The sequence below is a fragment of the Jaculus jaculus genome, chromosome 16, assembly GCF_020740685.1.
Source record: "Jaculus jaculus isolate mJacJac1 chromosome 16, mJacJac1.mat.Y.cur, whole genome shotgun sequence".
In the NCBI taxonomy this organism is placed as follows: Eukaryota; Metazoa; Chordata; class Mammalia; order Rodentia; family Dipodidae; genus Jaculus; species Jaculus jaculus.
In genome coordinates this window covers 64,774,910-64,799,713 of record NC_059117.1, presented here as the reverse complement: position 1 = coordinate 64,799,713, position 24,804 = coordinate 64,774,910, and the positions used below count along the sequence as shown (strand labels likewise).

At 41.4% G+C, this 24,804-nt stretch overlaps 1 protein-coding gene across 18 annotated transcripts in view; it reads right to left on the bottom strand.

Moving 5' to 3' along the window:
- Window positions 1–4,862: 4,862 nt before the first annotated feature.
- Window positions 4,863–24,804, bottom strand: part of Pbrm1 (polybromo 1) — a 123,580-nt gene continuing 103,638 nt past the window's right edge. For 6 of the 18 annotated variants that reach the window (XM_045135496.1, XM_045135500.1, XM_045135498.1 and 3 more), the window contains 8 exons: window positions 22,992–23,175; window positions 21,984–22,194; window positions 20,496–20,697; window positions 16,828–16,992; window positions 13,508–13,663; window positions 9,893–9,963; window positions 9,567–9,783; window positions 4,863–7,525 (listed from right to left, as the gene is read on the bottom strand). In XM_045135496.1, coding sequence (XP_044991431.1) covers window positions 7,353–7,525; window positions 9,567–9,783; window positions 9,893–9,963; window positions 13,508–13,663; window positions 16,828–16,992; window positions 20,496–20,697; window positions 21,984–22,194; window positions 22,992–23,175 — 1,379 coding nt within the window. In that variant the 3' untranslated portion in view covers window positions 4,863–7,352. The remainder of the gene's footprint in view (window positions 7,526–9,566; window positions 9,784–9,892; window positions 9,964–13,507; window positions 13,664–16,827; window positions 16,993–20,495; window positions 20,698–21,983; window positions 22,195–22,991; window positions 23,176–24,804) is intronic. The other 12 variants (XM_004661287.3, XM_045135511.1, XM_045135510.1 and 9 more) reach the window with 3 other exon arrangements.

The following is a 24,804-nucleotide window of genomic DNA, read 5'->3' as shown; positions in this document are numbered from 1 at the left end:
AAAAAATGTTCTACGTCCTTAGTCATCAGGGAACTGCAGATTAAAACTATACTTAGATTCCATCACACTCCTTTCAGATTGGCTACCATCATGAAAACAAATGATCATAAATGATGGCCAGGATGCAGAAAAAGAGGAACCCTTCTACACTGTTGGTGGGAATGCAATCTGGTCCAGCCATTGTGGAAATCAGTGTGGAGGTTCCTGAGACAGCTAAAAATAGATCTACCATACGACCCAGCTATAGCACTCCTAGGCGTATATCCTGAGGACTTGTCTCACTACCTTAAAGATACTTGCTCAATCATTTTTATTGCCGCTCTACTCACAATAGCTGGTAAATGGAACCAGCTTAGATGTCCCCCAACTGATGAGTGGATAATGAAGATGTGGCACATTTACTTTTAATAGAGTTCTACTCAACAGTAAAGAAAAATGAAGTTATGAAATTTGCAGGAAAGTGGATGGATCTGGAAAGTATTATACTTAGTGAGGTAACCCAGGCTCAGAAAGCCAAACCTCACATGTTCTCGCTCATATGTGGATCCTAGCTACAATGATTGGACTTCTATGTGAGTTGGAATAAAACTCAGTAGCAGAGGCCAGTAAGTTAGAAAGGAGATATAAAGGGAATAGAAAGGGGGGACGACGACTTATGGGAAGGTGTGTGTGTGTGTGTGTGTAGGTGTAGGTGTAGGTAGGTAGGTAGGTAGAAGAACAGATTAATGGTGAAAAATCCTGATTGAGGTCAGGGAAAGAGATTGAGTAAAGGATAGGTGGAGGGAGGGCTAATCAAAATCTAAGAGGTGATTCACTACCTATACAAGACCATCCATCATAAGAGGAGGAAAAGATCCTGACATCAAAATAAAAGACTGAGATGGGGAAGGGATATGATGGAGAATGGAATTTCAAAGGGGAAAGTGGGGGAAGGGAGGGTATTACCATGGGATATTTTTTATAATCGTGGGAAATGTTAATAAAAATTGAGAAAAAAATGTAAGAGGATATAAATAACATGGAAACCTACTTTTTTGGACAATGGAACACTCAGAAGCCATAGATTGTTACTAGAAATTTTTCAGTTCCAGGAATGAGATAGCTTCCAGTGAGTTGTTGGCCAGGGAGGTTCCTGATACTCCTAAAACATTTCAGGCCATTACTGAGGCCCTTGGTTTCCCACCAGGAATAGATGCTAAGACCCTATTACTGAAGACTCCACATTCTTAGGCTGCAAGGCCACTGAGAAATCCTGTTGCAGTGAGCTGAAAACCTCCTCCCTGTAGACGAGCTGAGAGAAAGCCGAAAAAGCTATGCTGCATTATTAATGGGAGAGAAATCAACAGTGGAAATACTCAATAGTGGACACTGCAAGCCTTGTATTTGGTCAGCCAGGCCAAATGAGCCAAGGGGTGCAATAGTGGCATGTCTGTTATGGGAGAAACCAAGTGCCCTCTAATTGGACTACAGGCCGCTCCATTGGAGGGAATACATCCCTGATATTGAAAACTTACAACAGGGGTATTCATGAGCCTTAGGAGTATAATGTCTGCTGGTGTCTGGCTAAATGTATATACTATGCTCACCAAACTGCTCAGTAAGCACTTCTCTTAATGTTCATACCCATATACTAATGCTACTCTTGCTTTTGGTTAGAGAACCTTCTCTTTTCAGATGGACGTGACTTTGGGATGATTCAGGAGGCACCATGGTGCTGAGAAGAAGTGACAGAGGAGTGCTTAGCACTGAAATATCTTTATCACACCTTCCAAGGCTCAGGGTCCATTGTAGAAGAGGTGGTGGAAAGAATGTAAGAGCCAAAGGAAGGGTAGGACTCCTTACAAGGCACACTTTCAGACATAAATGGCCTGGATATCCATGACCTTGCAGTGCCTGGCACTACCTACACAAGACCATCATAATAGGAGGAAAAGATCATGACATCAAAATAAAAGACTGATTGAGATGGGGAGGGGATATGATGGAGAGTGGAGTTTCAAAGGGGAAAGTGGGAGGAAGGAATTACCATGGGCTATTGTTTATAATTATGGAAGCTGTCAATTAAAAAAAGTGCTTTCGTGCAAAGCTTTCTGGCCTGGGTTCAATTCCCAAGCTACTCATGTTAGAAAATGGACGGGGGGGGGGAAGTATTACCATGGGATATTTTTTATAATTATGGAAAATGTTAAAAATTGTGAAAATTAAAAAAAAAGAAACTGGACAGAAGATGATACAAGCATCTGTTATTGGTTTCCAGTAAGAGGTTCTGGTGTACATGTGAGCATACATACGCAAATGAATACATTTTAAAACATGGCTTTAAAAAGTTGTTTGTAGCCAGGTGTGGTGGCGCAGTCCTTTAATCCTAGCACTCGGGAGTCAGAGGTAGGAGGATTGCTGTAAGTTCAGGACCACCCTGGACTACATAGTGAATTCCAGGTCAGCCTGAGCTAGAGTGAGACCCTAGCTCGAAAAACCAAACAAACAAACAAAAACACACACACATTAATAATAGTAATACAAAAAGTTGTTCCCGGGCATGGTGGTGCATGCTTTTAATCCCAGCACTCAGGAGGCAGAGGTGAGAGGATCACTGAGAGTTTAAGGCCACCCTGAGCCAGAGTGAGATCCTACCTTGAAAACAAAAAAGTTGTTCCTGGGCTGGAGAGATGGCTTATCAGTTTAGGCCCTTGTCTGCAAAGCCTAAGGACCTAGGTTCAATTCTCCAGGTCCCAAGTTAGCCAGATGCACACGATGGTTGCATGTGTCTGGAGTTTGTTTGCAGTAGCTAGAGGCCTGGTGTGTCCATTTTTTCTGTCTCTAATAAATAAATAAAAATAAATTTTAAAAAGTTGTTTCTTTTTCTTTTTGCAGTGCTGGAGTTGAACCTAGGGCGTTTAGCACAGTGGACAAACACTACCTACAAGTTTCCTGTTTCCCTCTATGGAAAAAAAAAAACCCAAAGTGATAGCCCTCTCATTAAGGAATATGATTCAAGTAGTGAGAGACTGGAACTATTAAAGGGAAATTAAAATGCTTACTAAATCACATATGCAGATAGTGTCCCTTTAGTAGTAACTACAAATCTAAAAGTTAAGAGTACTTTTTCTAGTGTGAGGATATATTTTTTTTAAATCAGTATTGGGGGACCTCACATATACTCCTGAGATATATCCTTAGCATTTTTACTTTTTAGACAGGATCTCACTAAGTTTACTGTTGAAGTTAGGTTTGCATTGCTGGCAGAAATCACCCAACCAAGAGCAACTTGGGGAAAATAAAAGGTTTAGTTTGGCTTACAGACTCGAGGGGAAACCCCATGATGGCAGGGGAAAAGCGATGGGATGAGGTGGACACCACCTCCTGGCCAACATCAGGTGGATAATAGCAACAGGAGTGTGTGCCAAACACTGGCAAGGGGACACTGGCTATAATACCCATAAGCCTGCCCTCAACAATACACTGCCTCCAGGAGATAAGTTAATTCTCAAATCTCCATGAGCTGGGAACCTAGCATCAGAACACCTAAGTTTAAGGAGGACATCTGAATCAAACCAGCAGTTACCCAGGCTAGACTTGAACTTGTGATCCTTTTGCCTTGGCCTCCCAATTAGCTGATCACAGGTGTGAACCATCAGGCCCTGATTAAAGCTTAACATTTATTGTTAGAAATCTATCTTAAAAGAAAAAAATCTATCTTCACTCTGGTACTGGGGGGTGGGAGGACTTGGAAGCTTTACTTGATTATGTAGATCAATGGGGACAGTACTCAGGTTGGTTACACAGCAAGTAATAATGTGGGTCATTTTTATCTAACAATTCCACTTTGTAATCTAATTCCTGAGTTAATCACATTAGTCTTTTTTCATGTTTGAACTTTAGTATGTATGGTATATCCAAATCTGCACATGTACAGAAGCCAGAGGACATCAGATGTTCTATCACTCAGCTGTGTATTTCCTTGACAGAGTCTCTTGCTGAATTCAGAACTGCCTTTTTTTTTTTTTTTTGAGTTAAGAGTCCAGTGAGCCTCAGTGATTTTGGTCTCCACTTCTCACAGGCCTGGATTTAATGGACATGCATGGCTATGTCCAGCTATTTACAGGAATGCTGGGTAATCAAACTCAGTCTCTCATGTTTGCATGGAAAGTGCTCTTACCATCTTAAGCAATCTCTAGCCAGACAGTGTTTGAATTTTTTTTTACAGTAAGTTATCTCAAGAAAAATGTACTCTCTTTTAAATTTTTAAAAAAATTTATTTGAGACTGACAGAGAGAGAAAGAGGGAGGGAGGGAGAGAGAGAGGGTGTGGTGCCAGGGCCTCCAGCCACTGCAAACGAACCCCAGATGCATGCGCCCCCTTGTGCATCTGGCTAACGTGGGTCCTGGGGAATTGAGCCTTGAACCATGGTCCTCAGGCTGCACAGGCATGCACTTAACTGCTAAGCCATTTCTCCAGCCCGAAAAATGTATTCTTGAGCATGGTGTTTTCCAAAGATTTACCACATTTATACATAACCTTCCCTGTGTCCTCAATAGTTTGCTTTTCAATTTTAACTTAAACCTGTTCAATTTCTGTCCATATTGCCCATCCTGAGTATGTGTTAGGAATTCCCTGACTGCCAGCCTGAGAGGTTTGGGACACTTTGGCTACAGTTTGGCTTCCACTGTAACGCTGCCTAAGTCTCCAAAAGCAGGGGTCTGTGTACTGACTTCTGACCAGGGAGGCTTCCTCACACTGGCAGCTCTATCCTCATCAGCAGGAATCAGCTTGCAGGAGTCTTACCCCCCCACACCCCCACTCTGCTCAAAACTAACATTTGATATAGCTTTAATAGAACCACCAAACCTGGTTAATCCAAATCACTTTGCAAACTCTTTTTATTTGGATTAAAAAGCTTTTGATGAACAAACATATAATACATACACATTATAAGACTAACACTTAAACCTCAGGTGATGATATAACAGAAATTAGAATAAATCAAGTTTTAATCAGATCCGGAAATGCTTAAACTAAAAGTCATCAAAACCAATTTGGGAATTTTATACAAGCAAACATCCCCCTCCTCCTTAATTCTTCAGAGAAAAGGGAAGGCAGGTTAAATAAAACCACCTTTTCAATTAGTTGGCTGACAACTCTTTTAAAACTATAAGTCTCCCCCCATATAAACAAAATTCTTCTCCACAAGAACTTACAATTTGAAAATATTTAGCTCATATTTTCTAAGCCACAGTTCCTGAAAGTCATGGGGAAAAAAAAGTATATAGTTCTTTTTGTATTTTTTTTAAACTCAGGAATTATATTTTAAGAGGGCTGATCTCAAATCTTATATCCTAAATATTAACTAATAGTCCTAAGTTAGTATATAGAAAAGCATGATTCTAAAATAAATAGTATCTTAAAAAAACAAAACAAAACAATTAGGGCCTGCTTGGTGGCACCCTGTGCTGGTTCTGCACTGCCTCAGGGAGCCCCGGCTACTACTGGTCATACAGCGCTGGGATGGTGGGAGCCTGGGAGCTCTGGATTCCAGTGCCCGTGGCTAATGGCGAGGAGTGTCTAGAGGCTCCCCAAGGAAATTTCATCCAGACCTTACAAAGGGAAATAAAATGAATGCATGAAATAAATAAATAATTTAACCAAAATTAAGTTTCAGGTTCTTTGGTGTAATTCAAAGATGTATAGGAAGAAAAGAATCTGATTGTAGCGTACAATCCATGATGAGTCAACAGTTCAAATAACCAACTGAAGATTTAGCTGATTAGTTTAACAAAAAAAGTAGTGACATATTACTGTAGGACATTTTTGAAATTTAAAGTTACTTTAAATACTTCTTAATGCAGATTGAGATCCAGTGGTTGACTAATGGCAATTAACTTACAAAGGCCTCCTGTATTTAAAGTATCTAGAGACAAGAGATTTCTTTCCATTTTATACTTGTTTGCTCTCATGATTTATTAAGTATGGCAATTAAATGTGGGTACTGATTCATGACAAATCAAAAGGAGAAAAAGCATCATTTGAGAGTCACTCAACAAAAACTGGAAGTTCCACTGCAGTCACCTCAGGTTCCAATCAGACCAGTGGAACACCAAGGCCTGGTTTCCTCCTATCTGAGCACCATACGCTGCCTCCAGATGTTTATTCTAGGGCCACAGCGGAAAGACAGGGTCATCAAACCCTAAAGTTTTGGATCTGTGATAATCTTTTTATGGACATTTTCTTAAATTAGGATTCCCTTCTTCTGTGATCCCAAAGCACAAGCTAAATTCAAAGGCATTTTAAAGTGTATTTTTCCTGGTTGAGAATTACAACCCTGAAACTTAGGGGAAAGTTCCACCAATGATAACAAGGAGATAAAGAATATAAAACATTTGCATATGTAGGCAATCTGCCTTTCAGAGTTATGCACAAGATGCAACTCATAACCATGTACACACTCCCTTTCTCAGGCTAGGTGCTAATGCTTAAAATAAACCACCGCCATGCATATCTCAATACATTTAAGATGAACGTCAGCATTTTTCAGTGTAACAGATGTATAATTCCAAATCACTAACTTGTCTAGGCATAAAGTGATTAAGGTATAAACAGATCGATCATACCCTTAAACTTACCTGCCAAGGCTAAATACAACTCAGGGCTGAGCAGTTCTGCAGACCACTGACAGCACAGATGTCTAAGCAGTCAGCCAGAAGGTGCACTAGCTGCGGGTGGACACAGCACTCATTTCAGGTTTCTGCAGTGAGCGTCTGAGCTAACAGAGTCAGTGTATCACATCTAATCTAAACCAATCTTCCAAAGAAACCACTTCACTTTACCTGTAAGGAACAGCTTTTTCGGCAAGTGGCTTAAGGTATTCAGGCACATGAAACACGCATACATACATTCCTCTCTCTAGGATGTAAACTAGGATCAACTTCACATTGTCAACTTAAAACTATCTGTAAACCTTTCCCCCGCCCCCTCATTTGTCTGTTCTTTTATATAACAAAACAAAACAAAAAAAGCCCAGACAGAAGAAAAAAACAAAATCCCACGCCAAGACAAAACCTTTGGTGGTTTAAGTCCCATGGCAACAAGTAAAATATAAAACCAATCTACATACACAACCAATTATGGAACTGGCTTTAAATGAAGGAAACATATGCAAAAAAACTGTATTTGAGAAAGTCAACTTAATAACAAAACCAAATTGAAATAGAGTATTAAAAGTGTCCTTATAAAAATGTGATGTACAGTAAAATGCAATAAAATTATCCTTTGTTCCCCTCCCCCGCCCCCAGTAACTAAAATGGCTACTGTTCCACAATTCTTTATGCTTCTATAAAAGAAACGCAATGATGTGACTAGACATTTTCTAGGTTGTATGCTTGTCGAATGTTGAGAGTATCTCGAAGCATCAAATCCCGCAGGCGCCAGAGGGCATCGGCCATGGTGGTATGGGCCCCTTTACTTTTGAGCCAGTGAGAGGGTAGGCGGCTCTCCTGTTCTTTTGACAAATGGACGTCCCGTCTGCGAGCTATTGGGAGTATAGGCAGAGAAGTAGATATTGTAAATTTTAAATTTTTATTTTTTGGAGGTAAGGTCTCACTCTATCCCAGGCTGGTCTTGAACTTACAGTGATCCCCCTACTTCTGCCTACCAAGTGCTGGGATTAAGGGCGTGCACCACCATGCCTGGCCATCAATGCAATTTTAAGGTACAAAATGTTCCACAGTTTAAGGGCTGACAGTTGACCAAGACATAAAATTAGTTAAAATTATCAATTTTAAGTACAGAATATATCCAAGTAATTTTCTTTTTTTAAAAATTTTTATTTATTTATTTGAGAGAGGGAAAGAGACAGAGAGAGTGAGTACAAGTGCGTCAGGGCTTCCAGCCACTGCAAATGAACTCCAGATGCATGCACCCCCTTGTGTATCTGGCTTACGTGGGTGCTGGGGAATTGAACCGAGGTCCTTTGACTTTGCAGGCAAGTGCCTTAACCACTAAACCATCTCTCCAGCACCCAAGTAAATTTCTTATTTCATTAGGCGCTAAGAAAATCTGACCATTAATATTTAATTTTAGGCACTTGATAATTAATACTTATTTCAATGTTACTAAAAAGGCAAATGTGTAAACAAAGCAAAAACATAACATTTTTCTCCTTAAAATGCTTATTTGTGCATGTGTGTGTGCGGGCACAGCAAGGTGTCTTTCCATTTGAAATAAACACCAGATGCTTACACCATTTTTGTATCCAGTTTACAATGGATGGCTTGGGAATTGAACCTGGGTCCTCAGGCTTTGAAGCAAGTGCCTTTAAATTGCTGAGCCATCTTCCCAGCCCCCATACTTTCTACATTTAAAAAAATTTATTTTTTGTTTATTTTTTTAAGTATTTGAGAGAGAATGTGTGTGTCAGGGGCAGGGGTGGTGGTGGTGGTGTGCACAAACATACACACCAGGGTCACTAGTCACTGCAAACAAACTCCAGATACATGTGCCACCGTGTGCATCTGGCTTTATGTGGGCACTGGTGAATGGAACCCAGGTCCTTAAGCTTTCAGGGAAGCACCTTAACCATTGAGCAATCTCTTCAGCCCTCCTTTCTACTTTTAATATTTTATTTATATTTATTTATTTGACAGAGAGAAAGAGAGGGAGGGAAAACGGGCACCAGGGCTCCAGACGCATGTGTCCCCTTGTGCATCTAGCTTACATGGGTCCTTTGGATTTGCAGATAAATGCCTTAACTGCTAAGCCATCCCTCCAGCCTCCTTTCTACTTTAAAAGATCAAATTATCAAATTTGGTTTAGAAATGATAAGAGCTGGGGGTGGTGGGAGAACACTTGCAATCCCAGTGCTTGGGAAGCCAAGTCAGGAGAATGGCAAATTCCAGGTCAGCTTTAACTATTATACAGTAAAACTGTCTCAAAACACCAAAAACATACAGAGAAAAAATTGAAAGTAGAAGCTTCCATATTCCAGAAACTAGGTAAATTACTTCAGTAAGATAGTGTTACAGTGAAATACACTCTGCAAGAGGGTAAGGATGGTACCAATATGCGCTGTTTACATACTGAGTATGTCTATAACTTAAAAAAAAGCTTTGCAAATTCCTTTTTTTGTTAATACAAATTTTGACATCTACACTAATGCTCAAACATCTGAGAAACCATTTAAGGAAAATCAGAATATATTTGAAAACATGGTAGTAATACCTATGACAAAACTAAGCTTTCAAATTTGGCTAAAACAAAACAAAACAAAAAAAACAAAACTGGTATTAAAAAAAGGGATAGGGAGATGGTTCAGTGGTTTGAGGTGCTTGCTTGCAGAGGCTGATGGTCTGGGTTTGATACCCCAGTGCCCGTGCAGAGCCAGACACATGGGGTGGCCCATGCATCTGGAATTTGTTTGCAGTGGCATGACGCCCTGGTGCACCCATTCTCTCTCTCTAATAAGTATTTAAAAAGAAAGAAAAGGGATGTCTGTTGTACAAGGGCCAATGGTAGTGAGAGGACTGAAAAGAAGCATGTATTTTACAAAGGGTTATTTATGAGGTTCTCCTTACCTGCTAGGGTTTGGTCCCACTTGCTAATGCTGTTGGACTCGGCACTGAGTCCTTCGATGTATTTCAGGTAGGCCTCTGAGTGGAGAAGCCGCTGGGTCTTCGGTGGTGGAGCCACAAATATAGGCGTTGTTGGCTGCTGCATGACAGGAGGGCCGGGTGGGTGAGGGCCAGGGTACGGAGGTGGTGCCTGCTGCCCCGGAGGTCCCAGAACTCCCACCTGAAAGAGCGGATCACATAATGAGGCAAAAAGATACACTGTCCATGTTCCGAGAAGGCAGATGAACAGAATTCCGTTGATTCTAGGAAAATGAAAGCAGGAAGCTCACCTGTTGTCCATATGGACTTCCACCTGGTGCTGGAGTCCCTACCATAGGAGCCACACCTTGGTTCATCACACCTACAATTCAGAATGCAATGGCACAATTAGAGGCTCTGTGCTGAGCTGACAGAAAAACAGTCTGACGAGATGATACCACTTATAATGCCAACCTATGCACTTTTGCTCTTGAATGTGGATAAGAGCCCCTAAGTACCTCAAATAGGACTCAGCTGGGAAAATGTGCATTCTTCTGTGTCTATGTACTTAAAACAATGCTAGTACCTGTCAAATGTACATCAATTACTCATGTCTTAGCATGATGTGAACACTGAGTAAATTCCATGATCTCTCTGGCCAAGCTTTAGTTAAGTCTATACTTGTTTCCAAACTACTTTTCTTCTGACCAAGTGTCCTGTAGTTGGAGCCCATATTGAACTTCAGCAGGAATGGCACAGGGATCAGGCTCAGCAGCGAGCAATATGCAGACACACCAGCAGAGGCTGAGGAGGGTTAGCTAACTGAACTTTGGAGCATCTGGAGGCACTGCCTCACTACCCCGCAGGACACAAGCCGGGCTCTATCTGAAGGCATGAGTGTTGGCAGAGAGTGGACACTTAGGTGGATGATGTGGAAGTGGAGTAGCTTTGTAGTTATACCCTTGGATGCTGAATGACAAAGCAACCGAGAAAGATCTCCTAGTCTTACTGTCTCTAGTAAGAACTGAGTAAACATTCCTTGTAAAGGCTCATGAGCAATTGTCTCACTGGCACTTGTTAATAAAAATGAAATGTCCTAAATTTAGCCTGAGACAATTAAAAAACAAATTTCAGGGCCATCTATTTGCTATTCTAATAAAACAGAAATAGGCAAGTGACTCACTTTACTAAAAAAACTAACAACCACAACCCAAACTGGGCAAAGCTGTTCTTTAAAGCTTAAGTCCTGGTGGAACTAGCTTCCTAGTCTAACTGTTCCTCTAATTCAAAGTACTGATATGTCTGGAGAGGTTCAATTCCCCAGTACCCATATAAAGCCAGATGTACAAAGTGACACATGCATCTGGAGTTAGTTTGCAGTAGTGGGAGTCCGGCCCTGGCATGCCCAGACTCAATCTCTGCCCCCCTCTCTCAAATAAATCAATATAGAGAAAATATTTTTTAAAAATGCTGATATTCGGGCTGGAGAGATTGCTTAGTGGTTAACGTTTGCCTGGGAAGCCTAAGGACTCCGGTTTGAGGCTCAATTCCCCAGGACCCACATTAGCCAGATGCACAAGGGGGTGCATTCGTCTGGAGTTTGTTTGCAGTGGCTGGAGGCCCTGGCACGCCCATTCTCTCTCTCTGTCTGCCTCTTTCTCTGTCTGTCGCTCTCAAATAAATAAATAAATAAATGAATGAAAAAAAAAAAAAGCTGATATTCTGCTGGCTGAGATAGCACACCCCTGTAATCCAGTACTTGGAAGGCTGGGGTAGGAGGGCTACTAAAAGTTTGAGGCCAGTCTGGGCTACAGACTGTCTAATACAAAAACAACCAACCTCTGATATTCTGACAAGCAGAATCAACTTATTCTAACGTCTAAGGTTTAATGTTCTTAAGTGTCACTTCTAAGAAGCATCTTCTTTTTTTTTTTGAGGTAGGGTCTCACTCTAGCCCAGGCTGACCTCGAATTTACTATGGAGTCTCAGAATAGCCTCAAACTCACGGTGGTCCTCCTACCTCTGCCTCCCGAGTGCTGGGATTAAAGGTGAGTGCCACCACATCTGGCGAAGTATCCCCTCTTATTATAGAAAAAAAAATAAAAATAAAAAAGTAAAAACAAGTTGGTAAAGTTAGAATTTTATATCCCAAGTATGGCCATATTCCACAGCAGGTCCTGATGGCAGCATAAAGAGGTGGCAGGTAGGCTGCTGCTTCAGAAACGTGAGTGGCCCACGCTCCTTGCCCTCTCCGAAGCACTCACCCACATTACTCGCTACACACTCTGGGGACCCTAAACTGTAACACTGCTTTGTGGGACAGCGCAAAGAAACTGGCAAACCTCTCCACTTCCTACTGACAAGTGCCATGCCAAGGCCAGCCAGTAAGAATGTGAGCAGAGGCAGCAGGAGTTCCCTGAATCTCTGGCTTGTCAAAAACCAGATCAGATGTGTGTGTGCACATCAAGAAGGCTTACATGTCTCCCTGGCTAGAATGAGGTATGTTAAGATTCTTCAAATGCAATTCAGAACTTGAAGGTGGGGAGAGAATTCTGTCCCCATACCTACCAAAGACCCGCTGCTATGGGGGTACTGGCCTCCACAGGGCTCCCATTGAGTGCTACGTGCATTTCGGTATCCATCTCAACATGGTCTTACTGACTCAGAGATACTCTGCTAAGGTACATGGACACAGAATTAGGGCTGAGTCCACCTGCTATACAGGAACAACTTTTGTTGCCACAGCATTTCACATAGGTCACCATCTTCGGAATGAAGTGCCCATTCCACAAACATTTCCTCCTCTGGACATATATGGAAAAAAAAATGCTTTGGTGGAGTTACAGCCACTCTCGAGGTGGTACTGAGAGACTATGGCTAGACAGTATGTGTGAAACACATGCAGATAATCCCTGCAATTGGGAGGCAGAGGCAAGAGGATCTTGAGCTCAGGAAAGTCTAGGCTGTTACAAAGTAAGACCAAGTCTCAAATTGTGGAGGAACCAGGTCTATTCACCCTACACACTGCTGGGCTTAATCTCTAAAGCACTGTTTGAAAACATGTAGAACCCTATGCTCAGTAGGTCCAACAGTGATGTAAGCAAGCTTGACAGGTTTCATCTAAGGGACAGGCCTTAGTAAGGGGTGAAATGGTCAGAATCCTATTTCAACTCATCTAAAAGTTACATTACTTCTAAATAGATTATAGTCAAGCGTAAGGTTATATTTATTTTTTTGTGTATGACATCAATTATGGGAGCTTGTTATTTTTCTTGAAGTTTCCCTTCAGCTTTTAATTTATTCATTATAAAGTGAAACTAAATGTAGCTATTTCTAGATTTCATTTATATATTTCAACATGAAAGAATTTCTGAAATCTGTTGACAAATGTGTCTGTAGCTATCAGGGTGGGCTAGGCTGTCTTTTAAAACATTTTGTCATGCTTCTTAGGGGACCTGGATGTACAAAAGTAACACTGCAAACTATCTCCATCTCTCCTTTTCTGGAATGAAGGACTCCTGCAGAGTTTCACATATGCGTAGCTGTGATTTCCTTAGAAGGGCTACTGAAGAGGAGGATGAAGTAGAGACTTTACACTGAAGATCCTCTGATAATGCACTTGGGGACAAAAAAATGATTCACTAACGAGACAGTGTGGCCTTTGAGGCTGCCTGGCTTTGGAGTGCGTCTTACTACTTGGGTTACTATGGAGCATGCTGTGCTCCAGGGTCTCCTGAGCCTGGCCTCTGCCAGGCACCCTGTGCTTCTGCCAAACACACGGAACAGGCCCTGCTGCTGTGAAGCTATGGTATTCTCAGTGAGAGAGGCCTGGCCCCATTAGGCAGCAGGTGCTTGGAGGGACTGGCTGAGGGAGGAAAAAGAATACAAAGATGAGATTAATGAGTGAATGAGGATGAAGTTCTTACCCGGTGGTGGGATGCCCGGGAGGCCAGGCACACCTGGCGGAAGATGGTGGGGTGGAGGCCCCCCAGGGTGAAGTGGCTGCATGCTGCCCATGCTAACAAGGCCATCAACTGGGCCCTGCAAAGGTGGAAGGCCTGGCGGATAGCCACCCATCATGCCTTGAAGGACACAACAAATTTCAGACATGCATCATTAACATGCAACATGAGCTAAGTAATATCAACTCCCCACATGCACTCCCAATGAATAAAGCACCCTTAGTACTGCATGGTACAACAGCAATTAGTGCAATTATTTTGTTGCAATAATGAACAAAATAAAGTTACAAATATGAAACTCAACATTTTTAGATGAATTAGTACTTAGTACATTATTGCTTGTAATCTCAATGGGATAAATATATTGCACATTTTCACTTAATAAAGAGGAGTTATAGTAACAGCTTTCCAAGGTCAGGTCTATTGCAGGGTAGTCAACCTGAAATCCAAGTGAGCAGTACATACCCCATTATTCCACTCTACCTGCATTTATGTCTCTATCATGGGCACACAATGAGGGAAATCAGAATGGGGGAAATGAGGTGTACAATCTGGATCACAAAGCATGGTTCATCAGCTTGGGACAAAAATTTTTCATGGTTTCTGCATATAGTCCTCCCTTCTACCTCCATTGCTGCTGGTAAGAATGGCTTGTATTAGGGTTTGAGCTGGGGAATATTTTCTGGCAACCATTACAATGAATGCTGCTGCATCTTTAAATTTCAAACTATGTTAAAACAAAAGAAAAATCTACATCCTTCTAAAGCCAAGGTCATTCAAGAAGCCTACATACATACTTTTAAGGAAGAATGGCTGGAGAATCAGGCTCTGCTCAAATGAGAAAATGTCAGGTGTCATCACTATCTCCAGGCTCACAAATATCATTCAGTTGACGGGGATGTTTTAACTGAGGTATAGAATTTTCTATAAACAGAGTCTTTTCCCCCCTTACTTTCCAAGCACACCTTCATACTTGGAAAAGGGTGAAAATAAAAATTTCAAAATGTAAAGAACTCATCTATCAAAAAACAAAACAAAACAAAACAAAACAAACACCTGAAAACCACATAGTAATTAAAAAATAGTAAAATAATAACCTGACTTTTTTTGGCACTTGTAAAGAGAATACAAACTCCCCTCTGGAGTGCTGTCACTTCTGAGTAGAGTTCACAAAGGGAACTGGTCAAGTGCCTAGCACTAAACATCATATTTATAAAATACGCTTTGAAGAAGGACTCTGGAAAAGAGCAGAAAACTCCAGAATCTGAGAACTTTTACCCTTTTACTCTCCCTGACGAATTACTTGAGAGCTATTTCTTTGTACAAGTTTTGGTCTTTTAAGGCTGTGACACAGTGGAGACGCTGAGACTGATTCACCTTTCTCTGTTATCTCTAAGCTGATTGGAAAAACAATTATACTAACCAATTAAACTAATTTGAAAAACTTCTACATGTGAAATAGGATACATTCCATTTTTTAGATTCAGGATAAAAACTGCTTTATAGACACCATCGTCTGAAACATGAGGAGATCCAATGCTGCCAAACTGCCCCTTTCACATACCACCAGGTATAGCTTTTAGGGATAAGTAGGTAAGAAAGTCAAGAATGTTAAGGAGGCTTTGCTTTCAATTACAAAAGCCCATCTGAACGCAGCCTTCATGGGCTGTGAGTGAAGATTAAAGCATTAAAAATTGAAAGACATGACACTTGTCTTCATTAAACTGTACTTTGGCATTTATTATCCCAGTCACATGTGTTCAAATGAGCTTTCAATGCTTGTAAGCAAAGCTGGTCTCAGACAGCAAGAAGGCTAAGGCTCAGGCCCTAAGCAATCTGTAAGCCCTTGAAAAATCCTCTTAGCTGCAAAGTTCCCTCTATGGACCAAAGACTAGTTACTCACTCCCATGGCCGAGCAATGTGGGCAGCACTGTGAGGCACAGAGCAGGGCTTTCTGAGGCCCACCCTCCTCACCACACAGCTATGCAATGCTATTCCCCAACAGGAAGCTAAGATGCTGCAGCTGCTTTTTTTTTAGGCTGTTCATATTCATTTTGTTATTATGACCCTGGGTTTTGTAGACAAAGGCATACTGCCACAATATAACACATCAAATAGAACAAAACAGGATGTCAATGAGGGAATTCTAACTTTCAAAGTCCCCATGTTCAAAACCTGATTTCTAAAAACCTCTGGAACCCCATTAACCAAAATGGGCCATGGAATAGAGCAGGCGATTATGAGATTGTTAGATCAACATCAGTTACACTAAAAGTACTGAAAGCCATGATTCAGATGTGCTTTGGCGAGTGCAACTGCTGAGTTCAGCGACAGTGCATTTGAGAACTTGCCATCACAAAAGTTAGGAGCAACAACGGAAAAAAGTTAACCTATGCACTTTTCTTTTAAAAGCAAAAATAAAAACAGCATCTCAACAAACCTGCCTTGAACAACACTGTCTTGGACTCCCTGCAAGAGAAGTCAGACTACTTGCTTAAGAAGAAACACAGGTGGTTTTGTCCAGACCTCACCAGATGTGGAGAGACCACAAAGGAGGGGCCTGCAGGCTTCTCACTGGAGACATGTCAGACAAGATATTCACTTCAAGAATAGTCAGATTTGCTATGGCTACCAGAACCAGAGACAACACACACAAGCAAACCACATTCATCATTTTTTCTTTTTGTTGAAAATGTGACTGGGATACTAACAGAAAATGCAGTTTAATGTAATTAAATAGAAAAGCATTACAGAGTGGGCACAATGAATTGAATAAGGACTCTTTTCCTACTTAGCAGTCATGCACATTGGTGACCAAGAAAGGATTTATAAATCACTGTCAAAAATCCTTTAAAATGGTCAGTCTTTTAGGATGGCTGCAGCAGAACAAGGCAAACTAAATACTGGCATGACACAGAAAATCAACACCACCTAAAGACTACTTTTGTCCTTTTTCTTGGGAATTCCTCTTGTGCAGAATTCAGGGTCTACTGGTATTTTCTGCTGTAGTGCTCTCTCAAGAGCAGTCTGGGGTAAGAACATTGCCAGACCATGCCCACAGCATGCTCCCTACCAACTGTCAGGGCTGGGCCTGAGGCCCACTACTGGGGCAGGGAGGAAGCATTGCCTGTATGGGAAAGGCAATACAGGACGGTGTGGGTGATTTCAAACTTTGAATCTGTCATGAGAAAAGGCTACAGACTGTGGCCTATTCCTCTTGGAGAAAAAAAAAAATCAAGGAATTTCTTAAAGTGGAAAAAAATGGTCTTAGCTCCTGTTTTTACCTGCAACAGGTGTCAACTGCTGATTGAGCATCCCCATTGGTGTTGGTGGTGGCACCACCCCCATGAGAGCCCCCACAGGGGTGCCTGCTCGGGGAGAAGCACTCGGCTGCTGTTGCTGTGCTGCTCGCTCTCTCTCCTGCTGCTCAGCAACTTTAGCTGCCCGCTCTGTAAAGGCATTTCAGATTTTCAATTCTGTTTTTAACCCAGGAATTCAAAATACCATCCATTGCATTCAACAGGACTAGTAAAAACACAGGCAACAGTTCCGTCTCAGTGGAAGAACCAGTAGACGACTAGTCCCAACCCAGGAGGAGTCGGGCTGCTCCCACTCGGTCACCTAGACTCCAGCTTTCCTAGCCCATCTTGAGAGCGGGTCTGCAAAGGTGTCAAGAATGTTAAGACTGCAACGCACATTCAGAAAGCACAGGTTTTATTGAAACACATCACCAGCGTAACCACCATGGTTAATCTCATGAGGCACCCTGAAGATGAGAAGCACTACCGTTATTCTAGTATTAATAGCATTACAGATTACTTATAATTTCAACATGAAGCAATTCCATGGCCCATTATAATTTTTAGCACAATTGTTACTTACTCTATTTTCCAGATTTCTTGTACCCAATTTTACTAAGGTTTGAGGACTCTTTATCATTAATATCACAGGTTTAGCAGCTGTAGAAAATTAACTCTGTAAGGGAAAAGTAGCTTACTGCCTCTTCCATAAGATTTTAGGGAAAGTAAACAGCCAGTATCTATATTCTAATGTACCAAAGAAGTCATGTTTAATAAACCCAAGGGAAGAAAAATACCTGACACTCCAGACTACAATTATCAAAGCAGGGAACTAATACATATATGTATGTAGCAATGGACAGTGTTCTGAAAGAACCAGGTTTCCTGAAGTTGAGCAGTTCAAAACTGATAGTAAGTCATCTTAAGTCAGCAGGAATTCCAAAATTTACTCTCATTGCACTCAAACTGCAAACGGAACACCTGTCTTCTGAACTTGTGGGTTGTTTCCTGATGGCCCCTCTCCCTTGAGCTACTACTGCCTCTCTAGAACCGGTAGCCCACTCAAATCCCTGGCAGGGTGGACCCTTACTGGAGGGGTATTCCCAAAGCTTTTACCACAGAGTTTATTTTGCTTCACCATTCCTAAGTAAGGAAATCTTCCCCACTCTCCAGATGAGCAAACAGAGGCTGGGAGACAAGGTAGTGGCTTATCCAAGGACACAGGAGAACCAATAACCTATGACCCCCAACTCCTGATGTCATCACAAGTGCCCTACATTAGCCCCCCAACATGGAATTCAAAAGGCTATAGCTATCTGAAGAGGGAAGAAATAGCTTGTGCTCACATGGCATTATAGAGACTGAAGAAGCAATAGTGCAGGCTCTTCTTTGAGGTAAGAATGTGAAAGTCAGGAAAGTCCAGGGATCCTTGGCTGTGATGGAGACACCTGCAGATACTATCTCTCACTAGCACTATCCAATTCACACACCTTCTGGACACTGAGTACAGTAAGTGTGAACAACAAAGACCATTTGAACAACTCTCTGAGTTAGCAGTAAAAACAAAACCAACCAACCAACCAACCAACCAACCAACCACTGGTGATCTAGATCTTTCACATTAAATTCTAATCCCCTCCCCCTCAGGTAGGGTTTTGCTTTAGCCTTGGCTGATCTGGAATTTACTATGTAGTCTCAGGGTAGCCTTGAACTCACGGCAATCCTCCTAACCCTGCCTCCCAAGTGCTGGGATTAAAGGCGTGTGCCACTATGCCCAGCAATTCTAGTTTTTCTTTACACAAACAACACAGTAAACTGAGGGGAGGGCGTCCCTCAAATTGAAAACAGAAAGTTCTAGCCTTTGGATCAAATACTGACTCTGAGAGCAGCTCGACTGGGCTGTTCTAGAAGCCACAATTATTAAAACAAAGCCAGTTAAACTCCTAACTTTGTGTATTAATTTCAGTGGGCAAAAACATCAGAAGTTGAGCTTGAGTTTCAGACTGCTGAGGCTGAGTCATATAACTCATCCTTACCTGGTTACTAACTTCAGATTCCCCACTGAACATGGGAGAATTTCCCAAATAGCTCTCCTTTTCTCTAGCCACACTTCAGGGTTCTGCCTGCACATGATTTCCAGATTACCCTCTCCTGTTCACAGCCTAGATAAGCCTCCTCTCAGTACCAGCTTCGTTTGCCTTGCAAGAGGCTTTATTCCCATATTAGCTAATTTCTTAGTTAACACTCCAACTAAGTGGTACATTTAATCTCAACTTGCAGTAAGGTTAGAAATACTAAAGTTTCCCAATGAACATCCTATAAAGCAGTTTTCCAGGACATTAATAGTTATTACATGAATACCTGATCAAATTTCAGAAAATGCCAGAGTAAAAATCAAGTTCTTTACTGTATGTCTTTAACAGAGGAATATGTGCTGTGAGGCCCCAAGACAGAGTTTGGAATGCTTCTGACACTGGTTTTTCTATAGAAATGTTTCTTGGCTGAGCATCTTGCAGAATCAGGCTTCTGCAGGAGATCCTGGGAGAAGCCTGTTAGACAACTTCATAGTAGTCAGTGATAACAAGGGAATGGAAACTACAATTTTTTTTAAACAAGGATTACTCTAGAGGCTTTATAGCTTCAATAAAGGAATTTAGTGGATTTGGACCTTGCCAAGAAGACTAATGTTTTACCACTGTAGAGAGGATGGTTCACAAGTGGCAAAATGATCAAATATTTAAAATTCCAAGTTAAAAAAATACAGCTCAAAGGGCAAAAACACTGCCTAATCTAATGTCGTTATTAAAACTATGTCTGGTATCAACAAGAATGACAGAAAAGATCCAAACCATTAAAAATCTCCCTTAAGAATTTATCCCTGCTAGGTAGATGGAACATGCCTTTAATCACAGCACTCAGGAGGCAGAGGCAGAAGGATTGCCTTGAATTTGAGGCCACCTTGAGACTATACAGTGAATTTCAGATTAGTTTGGGCTACAGCAAGACCATACCTTGAAAAAGAAAAAAACAAACAAACAAAAAACAAGATAAAAGAAAAAAAAAAAAGAATTTATCCCTTATGGCTAAATCCAAAGTGATTTAGTTGTAGTATAAAAGGACAGTAAGGGCAGCTAAGCTTTAGCAACATCCAAGTGCCCTAAGAACAGGTGAGACTACAGACACAGCACAGGGGAGGGCTGGTCTAGGAAACCAGGCACTTCAACCCTCAGCCTAGAGTTCAGACAGACAGTGACAAAAGATCACTAATTTTAAAAAGCCACTTTCAGATAAATTTTAACCAAAATTATATTTAACATTACTAAACAATCATTCCCTACCTCAACATATATGTGCTTATAGGCTCAATGAAAGAAAATCATGCAATTTTTGATAACAAAATGTCTCTGTTTGAGAAATTTGGAGGGAAGGGAGAAAATATGTGAATCAGAGGCCAAGCCAGGGGCAGCACTTTGCTTAGTCAGGACAAGGCTGGCATCCTAACTGCTTGTTGGGTACTGTTTGGAATAGTCGCCAAAACCAAATTAATGTGCACGTGGTAAGAACAAGAGAGTAAAAACCTGTCTGTGCACATGCATTCCTAAACACACCCACTTGCTTAGAAAGCTGAGAAGTTGTACCTAGTCTCTATTTACCTTCATATTCTGCTTTCTTGGCTGTCTCAAGGTTTCTCCATTCTGTCCCCACCAGCCGGCTGAGTTCCCCAAAAGAGTAGTCTGGGTGCTGGGCTTTAATCACAGCTCTCATCTCGCTGCTGAACAGGATGTAGCCACTCATGTTGATTTTCCTTTTGGAACCTTCCTTTTTTGTACTGCCTTTGGCAGACTTTGGGGTAGACTGTAAGACAGAAAGCTCTTATAGGACATCAGAAAACTGCATTTGATTAACTGTAGTTTCTGGAAGCCAGGAACATATGATCCAATACTTATAGCCATTTTCTTGGGCAAAATACACCTCTTCCTTGGCTCTTACCATGTATGAAAGTGAAAATGTCACTAAATTTCATGACTGCAATCTGTAATAGTGATCTCACAATTAAGTCTTGAGGAAAGTATGATCCCCCCCCCCGAAAAAAAAACAACACTAACAGGGATCACCTCAACCAAAACAAAGTCTTGAAGGAGAAATTAAAAATGAAAAAACAGTCATGTATGGTGGCACCTAACAATAATGCCATCACATGGGAGACAGAGGCAAGAGGAGTACATGTGCTCACTCGAAAAGCTAAAAAAGACATGGCCAATGAAAACTAAGGAGTAAGAGAATGATGCCACTCTTTCTTTCTTTACTTCAATACAAAGCAAGTACAGCCTTCAACACTAGGCATGGCAGCACATGCCTGGTAATCTCAGCACTGGGGAATCCTTGGGACTTGCTGGCTAGCTAGTCTAGCCAAATTGGTAAGCTTCAGTGAGGGACCCTTTCTCAAAAATAAGGTGGAGTGTGATAAAAGAAGATATCCAATATTGACCTCTGGCCTCCATATGCACATCCCCCCACCCATATGGTGGCACACCCACAAAATATTTTTAAAAAAATAACTAAATGCAGGCACTGACAAATGAAATATAGAATTAGGTAGAAGCTCATGCGAAGATAGGCTGGTGCATGCCTATTTTTCTCTCGCTTGGAAAGTGGATGCAGAAGGATCAGGAATTTTTTTTTTTTTCAAGATAGGGTCTCACTCTAGCTCAGGCTGACCTGGAATTCACTATGTAGTCTCAGGGTGGCCTCGAACTCATGGCAATCCTCCTACCTCTGCCTCCTGAGTGCTGGGATTAAAGGCATGTGCCACCACGCCCGGCTCGGGATCAGTAGTTTAATGACATTCTTGGCTACAGCTGGCCTGAACTACATGAAAAGCTGGCACATGCCTTTAATCCTAGCACTTGGGAGGCAGAGATAGGTGGATCCTCGTGAGTTCGAGGCCATCCTAAGGCTGCATAGTGAATTCCTGGTCAGCCTGGGCTAGAAAGAGACCATACCATGAGAAACTAAAATAACAAAACAAAACAAAAAAACCCCAAGGCTCACAAATGGAGGAAGCTAGATATCTCCAGCTTTGGTTTGAGCCGTCTGCAAACCAAAGCTGTGAAGAAAATAACAGAACATGTTGCCTTCACCTGTGGGGGTGTGTAGGGCATGAGGTCCAGCTCACTGGCCAGGGGAGTCTGCAGCTGAGGTAGAGAAGGAGCTTCAATGACCTCACTATCGTCTTCTCCCATCTCTTCAATATCATCATCTCCACCTTCCAACTCAGCAAATTTAGCTTCTAATAATTGGATCTTCTTTTCCAGCAAAGGTGAGGGCTCCTTCTGAGGAACAATTGGTTTTCTGAAATAAGTGACAACAAAACATACTTAGGAGCTGGGCATGGTAGGAGGCAGAGGTAGGAGGATTGCCATGAGCTTGAAACTCCCCTGAGACTACATATTGAATTCCAGGTCAGCCTGGGCTAGAGTGAAACCCTACCTTGAAAAACCAAAAAAAGAAAAAAAAAAAAAAAAAGCCATAGTAAATTAACACCACTCCAGGACTGGTCAGAAGCAGTATTCACTAATGTATGAAATTACTTTTATAATCTGCAAAGGACATTTTAAGGGAAACTAAGGAGCTTAAATGGGTGTTTATGTCAGTTCTACTTAGAAAAGCTGATGTTTAAAGGATTCTGATGAATACTCACAAGAGACATTGGGTCAGATCTAGCTGTCACCAGGTAGAGGAAAGGAGTGAGGCAGTGTCTCACTCTTGCCCAGGCTAACTGAAATTCACTCTGTAACTCAAGCTGGCTTTGATCTCATGACAACCCTCCTATTTCATCCTCCCTAGTGCTAGAATTAAAAGTGTGTACCAACACACTCAGCTTCCTTTTATTAGAGACGGTCTCATTCTGCAAAATTCCAGGATGGCCGTGAACTCATAGCAATCCTCTTGTGTCTGTCTCCAAGTGCAGGGATTACAGGTGTGAGCTATCACACCTGGATGATTATATATATACAGAATTGGCATTTCTATTTGAAATGCAAAATGCTCAAGTTAAGAGCTAATAAAACAACTTAAAGCACTGGGCTACACTATTTTGATGTGAGTTGGTCTAAGTGCTTTTTCTTTCTCAGTTTTTCAAGCTTTACCTGAAGTAATAAATTTCATCATCAACCACTTTAGCAGAGAGTGAAAACCTCTTCAATCCCTTGAATTTCTTCATTTGTTTGTCACTCTCATTGTAGCGGCTCTCACAAAGCAGAATGTCATTTTCTGATATTTCAGTTGGCCTGCAGGAGAGGAAGTCCTTGAATGACAACACAGCACATTTTCCTGAAAAAGTTGGGGAGAAATTAAAGGAATAAATTGTAGCCATAGTTAGCAACTTAAAAATTTTAATTTTTGCTGGGTGTGGTGGCACATGCGTTTAATCCCAGCACTTGGGAGGCAGAGGGAGGAGAACTGCCATGAGTTCAAGGACACCTTGAGACTACACAGTGAATTCCAGATCAGCCTGAGCTAGAGTGAAACCCAACCAAACCAAAAAAATTTTTTTAAATTAATATATCCACAGTTCAAAAGTAAAAGGACATCTATTCACGTAAGGAAAGACTAATGGAATAGAATTGAAAGTCAAAAAATAAAATACAATTAGACAACTAACCTTCCACATGCAAAAGAATAAGTTGGATTCTTACCTCATACATATACAAAACTTAACTCAGAATGGATTAAATGCCTACATGTGAGAGCTACCAGGCTAAAGCTCTTAGAGGAAGACCCAGGGGCACATCTCTGTGCTTTCTGAGTAGGTACTGGCTTCTCAGGTGTGACACTAGAGGAGCACTGTGACCCCAGGAGACGAAGACAGACTAGACTTCATCAAAATTAACAGTGTCTGTACTGCAAAGGACCCTATTAAGAAAGTGAAAAGACAATCTATACAGGAAAACAGTTTGCAAATTATGTATCTAGTAAGAATTGAGTATTTAGAATATATAAAGAACTATAACTTGGCCTAATTAAAAATGGACCAAGGATCTCAAAGGATAGTTCCGCAACAATTTAAAATTGTCACAAGCAAAGGAAAGCGATGCTGGGCACCACTATAATAACCACTAATGGTTATTAGAGAAATCAACTTAAAACCCTAATGAAGGCTAGAGAGAGAATTTTTAGTGGCATGCCTGCAAAGCCAAAGGACCTAGGTTTGATTCCCCAGGACTCATGCAAGACAGATGTACAGGGTGGCACATGTGCCTGCAGTGACAGAAGGCCCTGGTATGCCCATTTTCTCTCTTCCTCTCAAAACTAATTTAAAAAGTGGAGTGTGGTGGCGCATGCCTTTAATCCTAGCACTCAGGATGCAGAGGTAGGAGGATCGCTGTCAGTTTGAGGCCACCCTGAGACTACATAGTGAATTCCAGGTCAGTCTGAGTTAGAGTGAGACCCTACCTTAAAAAACCAAACCAAACCAAACAAAAAAACCCTAATGAGAGGTCACTTCATGTCCATTAGAATGATTATCATGAGGAAAAAAAAAAAAAGAAGGGGACTTGGGAGATGGCTCATTGGTTAAAGGTGCTTGTTTCCAAAGCCTGCCAGACTGTCAAGTCTGAGTGAAAAAAAAGTGGTACAAGCATCTGGCGTTCCGTTTATAGTGGCAAAAAGCCCATGCAAATAAATAAATAAAAACTAAAAACTTAAAAAAAGGAAAAAACAACTATGGCAAATAAGGTCTGGCAAGGACAGAGAGAAAGTGGCAGCAAGCTGGAGGTGGTGGTTCATACTTTTGATCACAGCACTTGGGGTTCTGAGGTAGAGAACTGTCATGAGAAAGTGACAGCCTTGTATGTTGCAGCTCTTGGTAAAACAGTTTGGCAATTCCTCAAAGTTAAAACAATTACTGTGCCACTGTATACACTCAAAAGAATTAAAAGCAGGGGATCATGTGGACATACA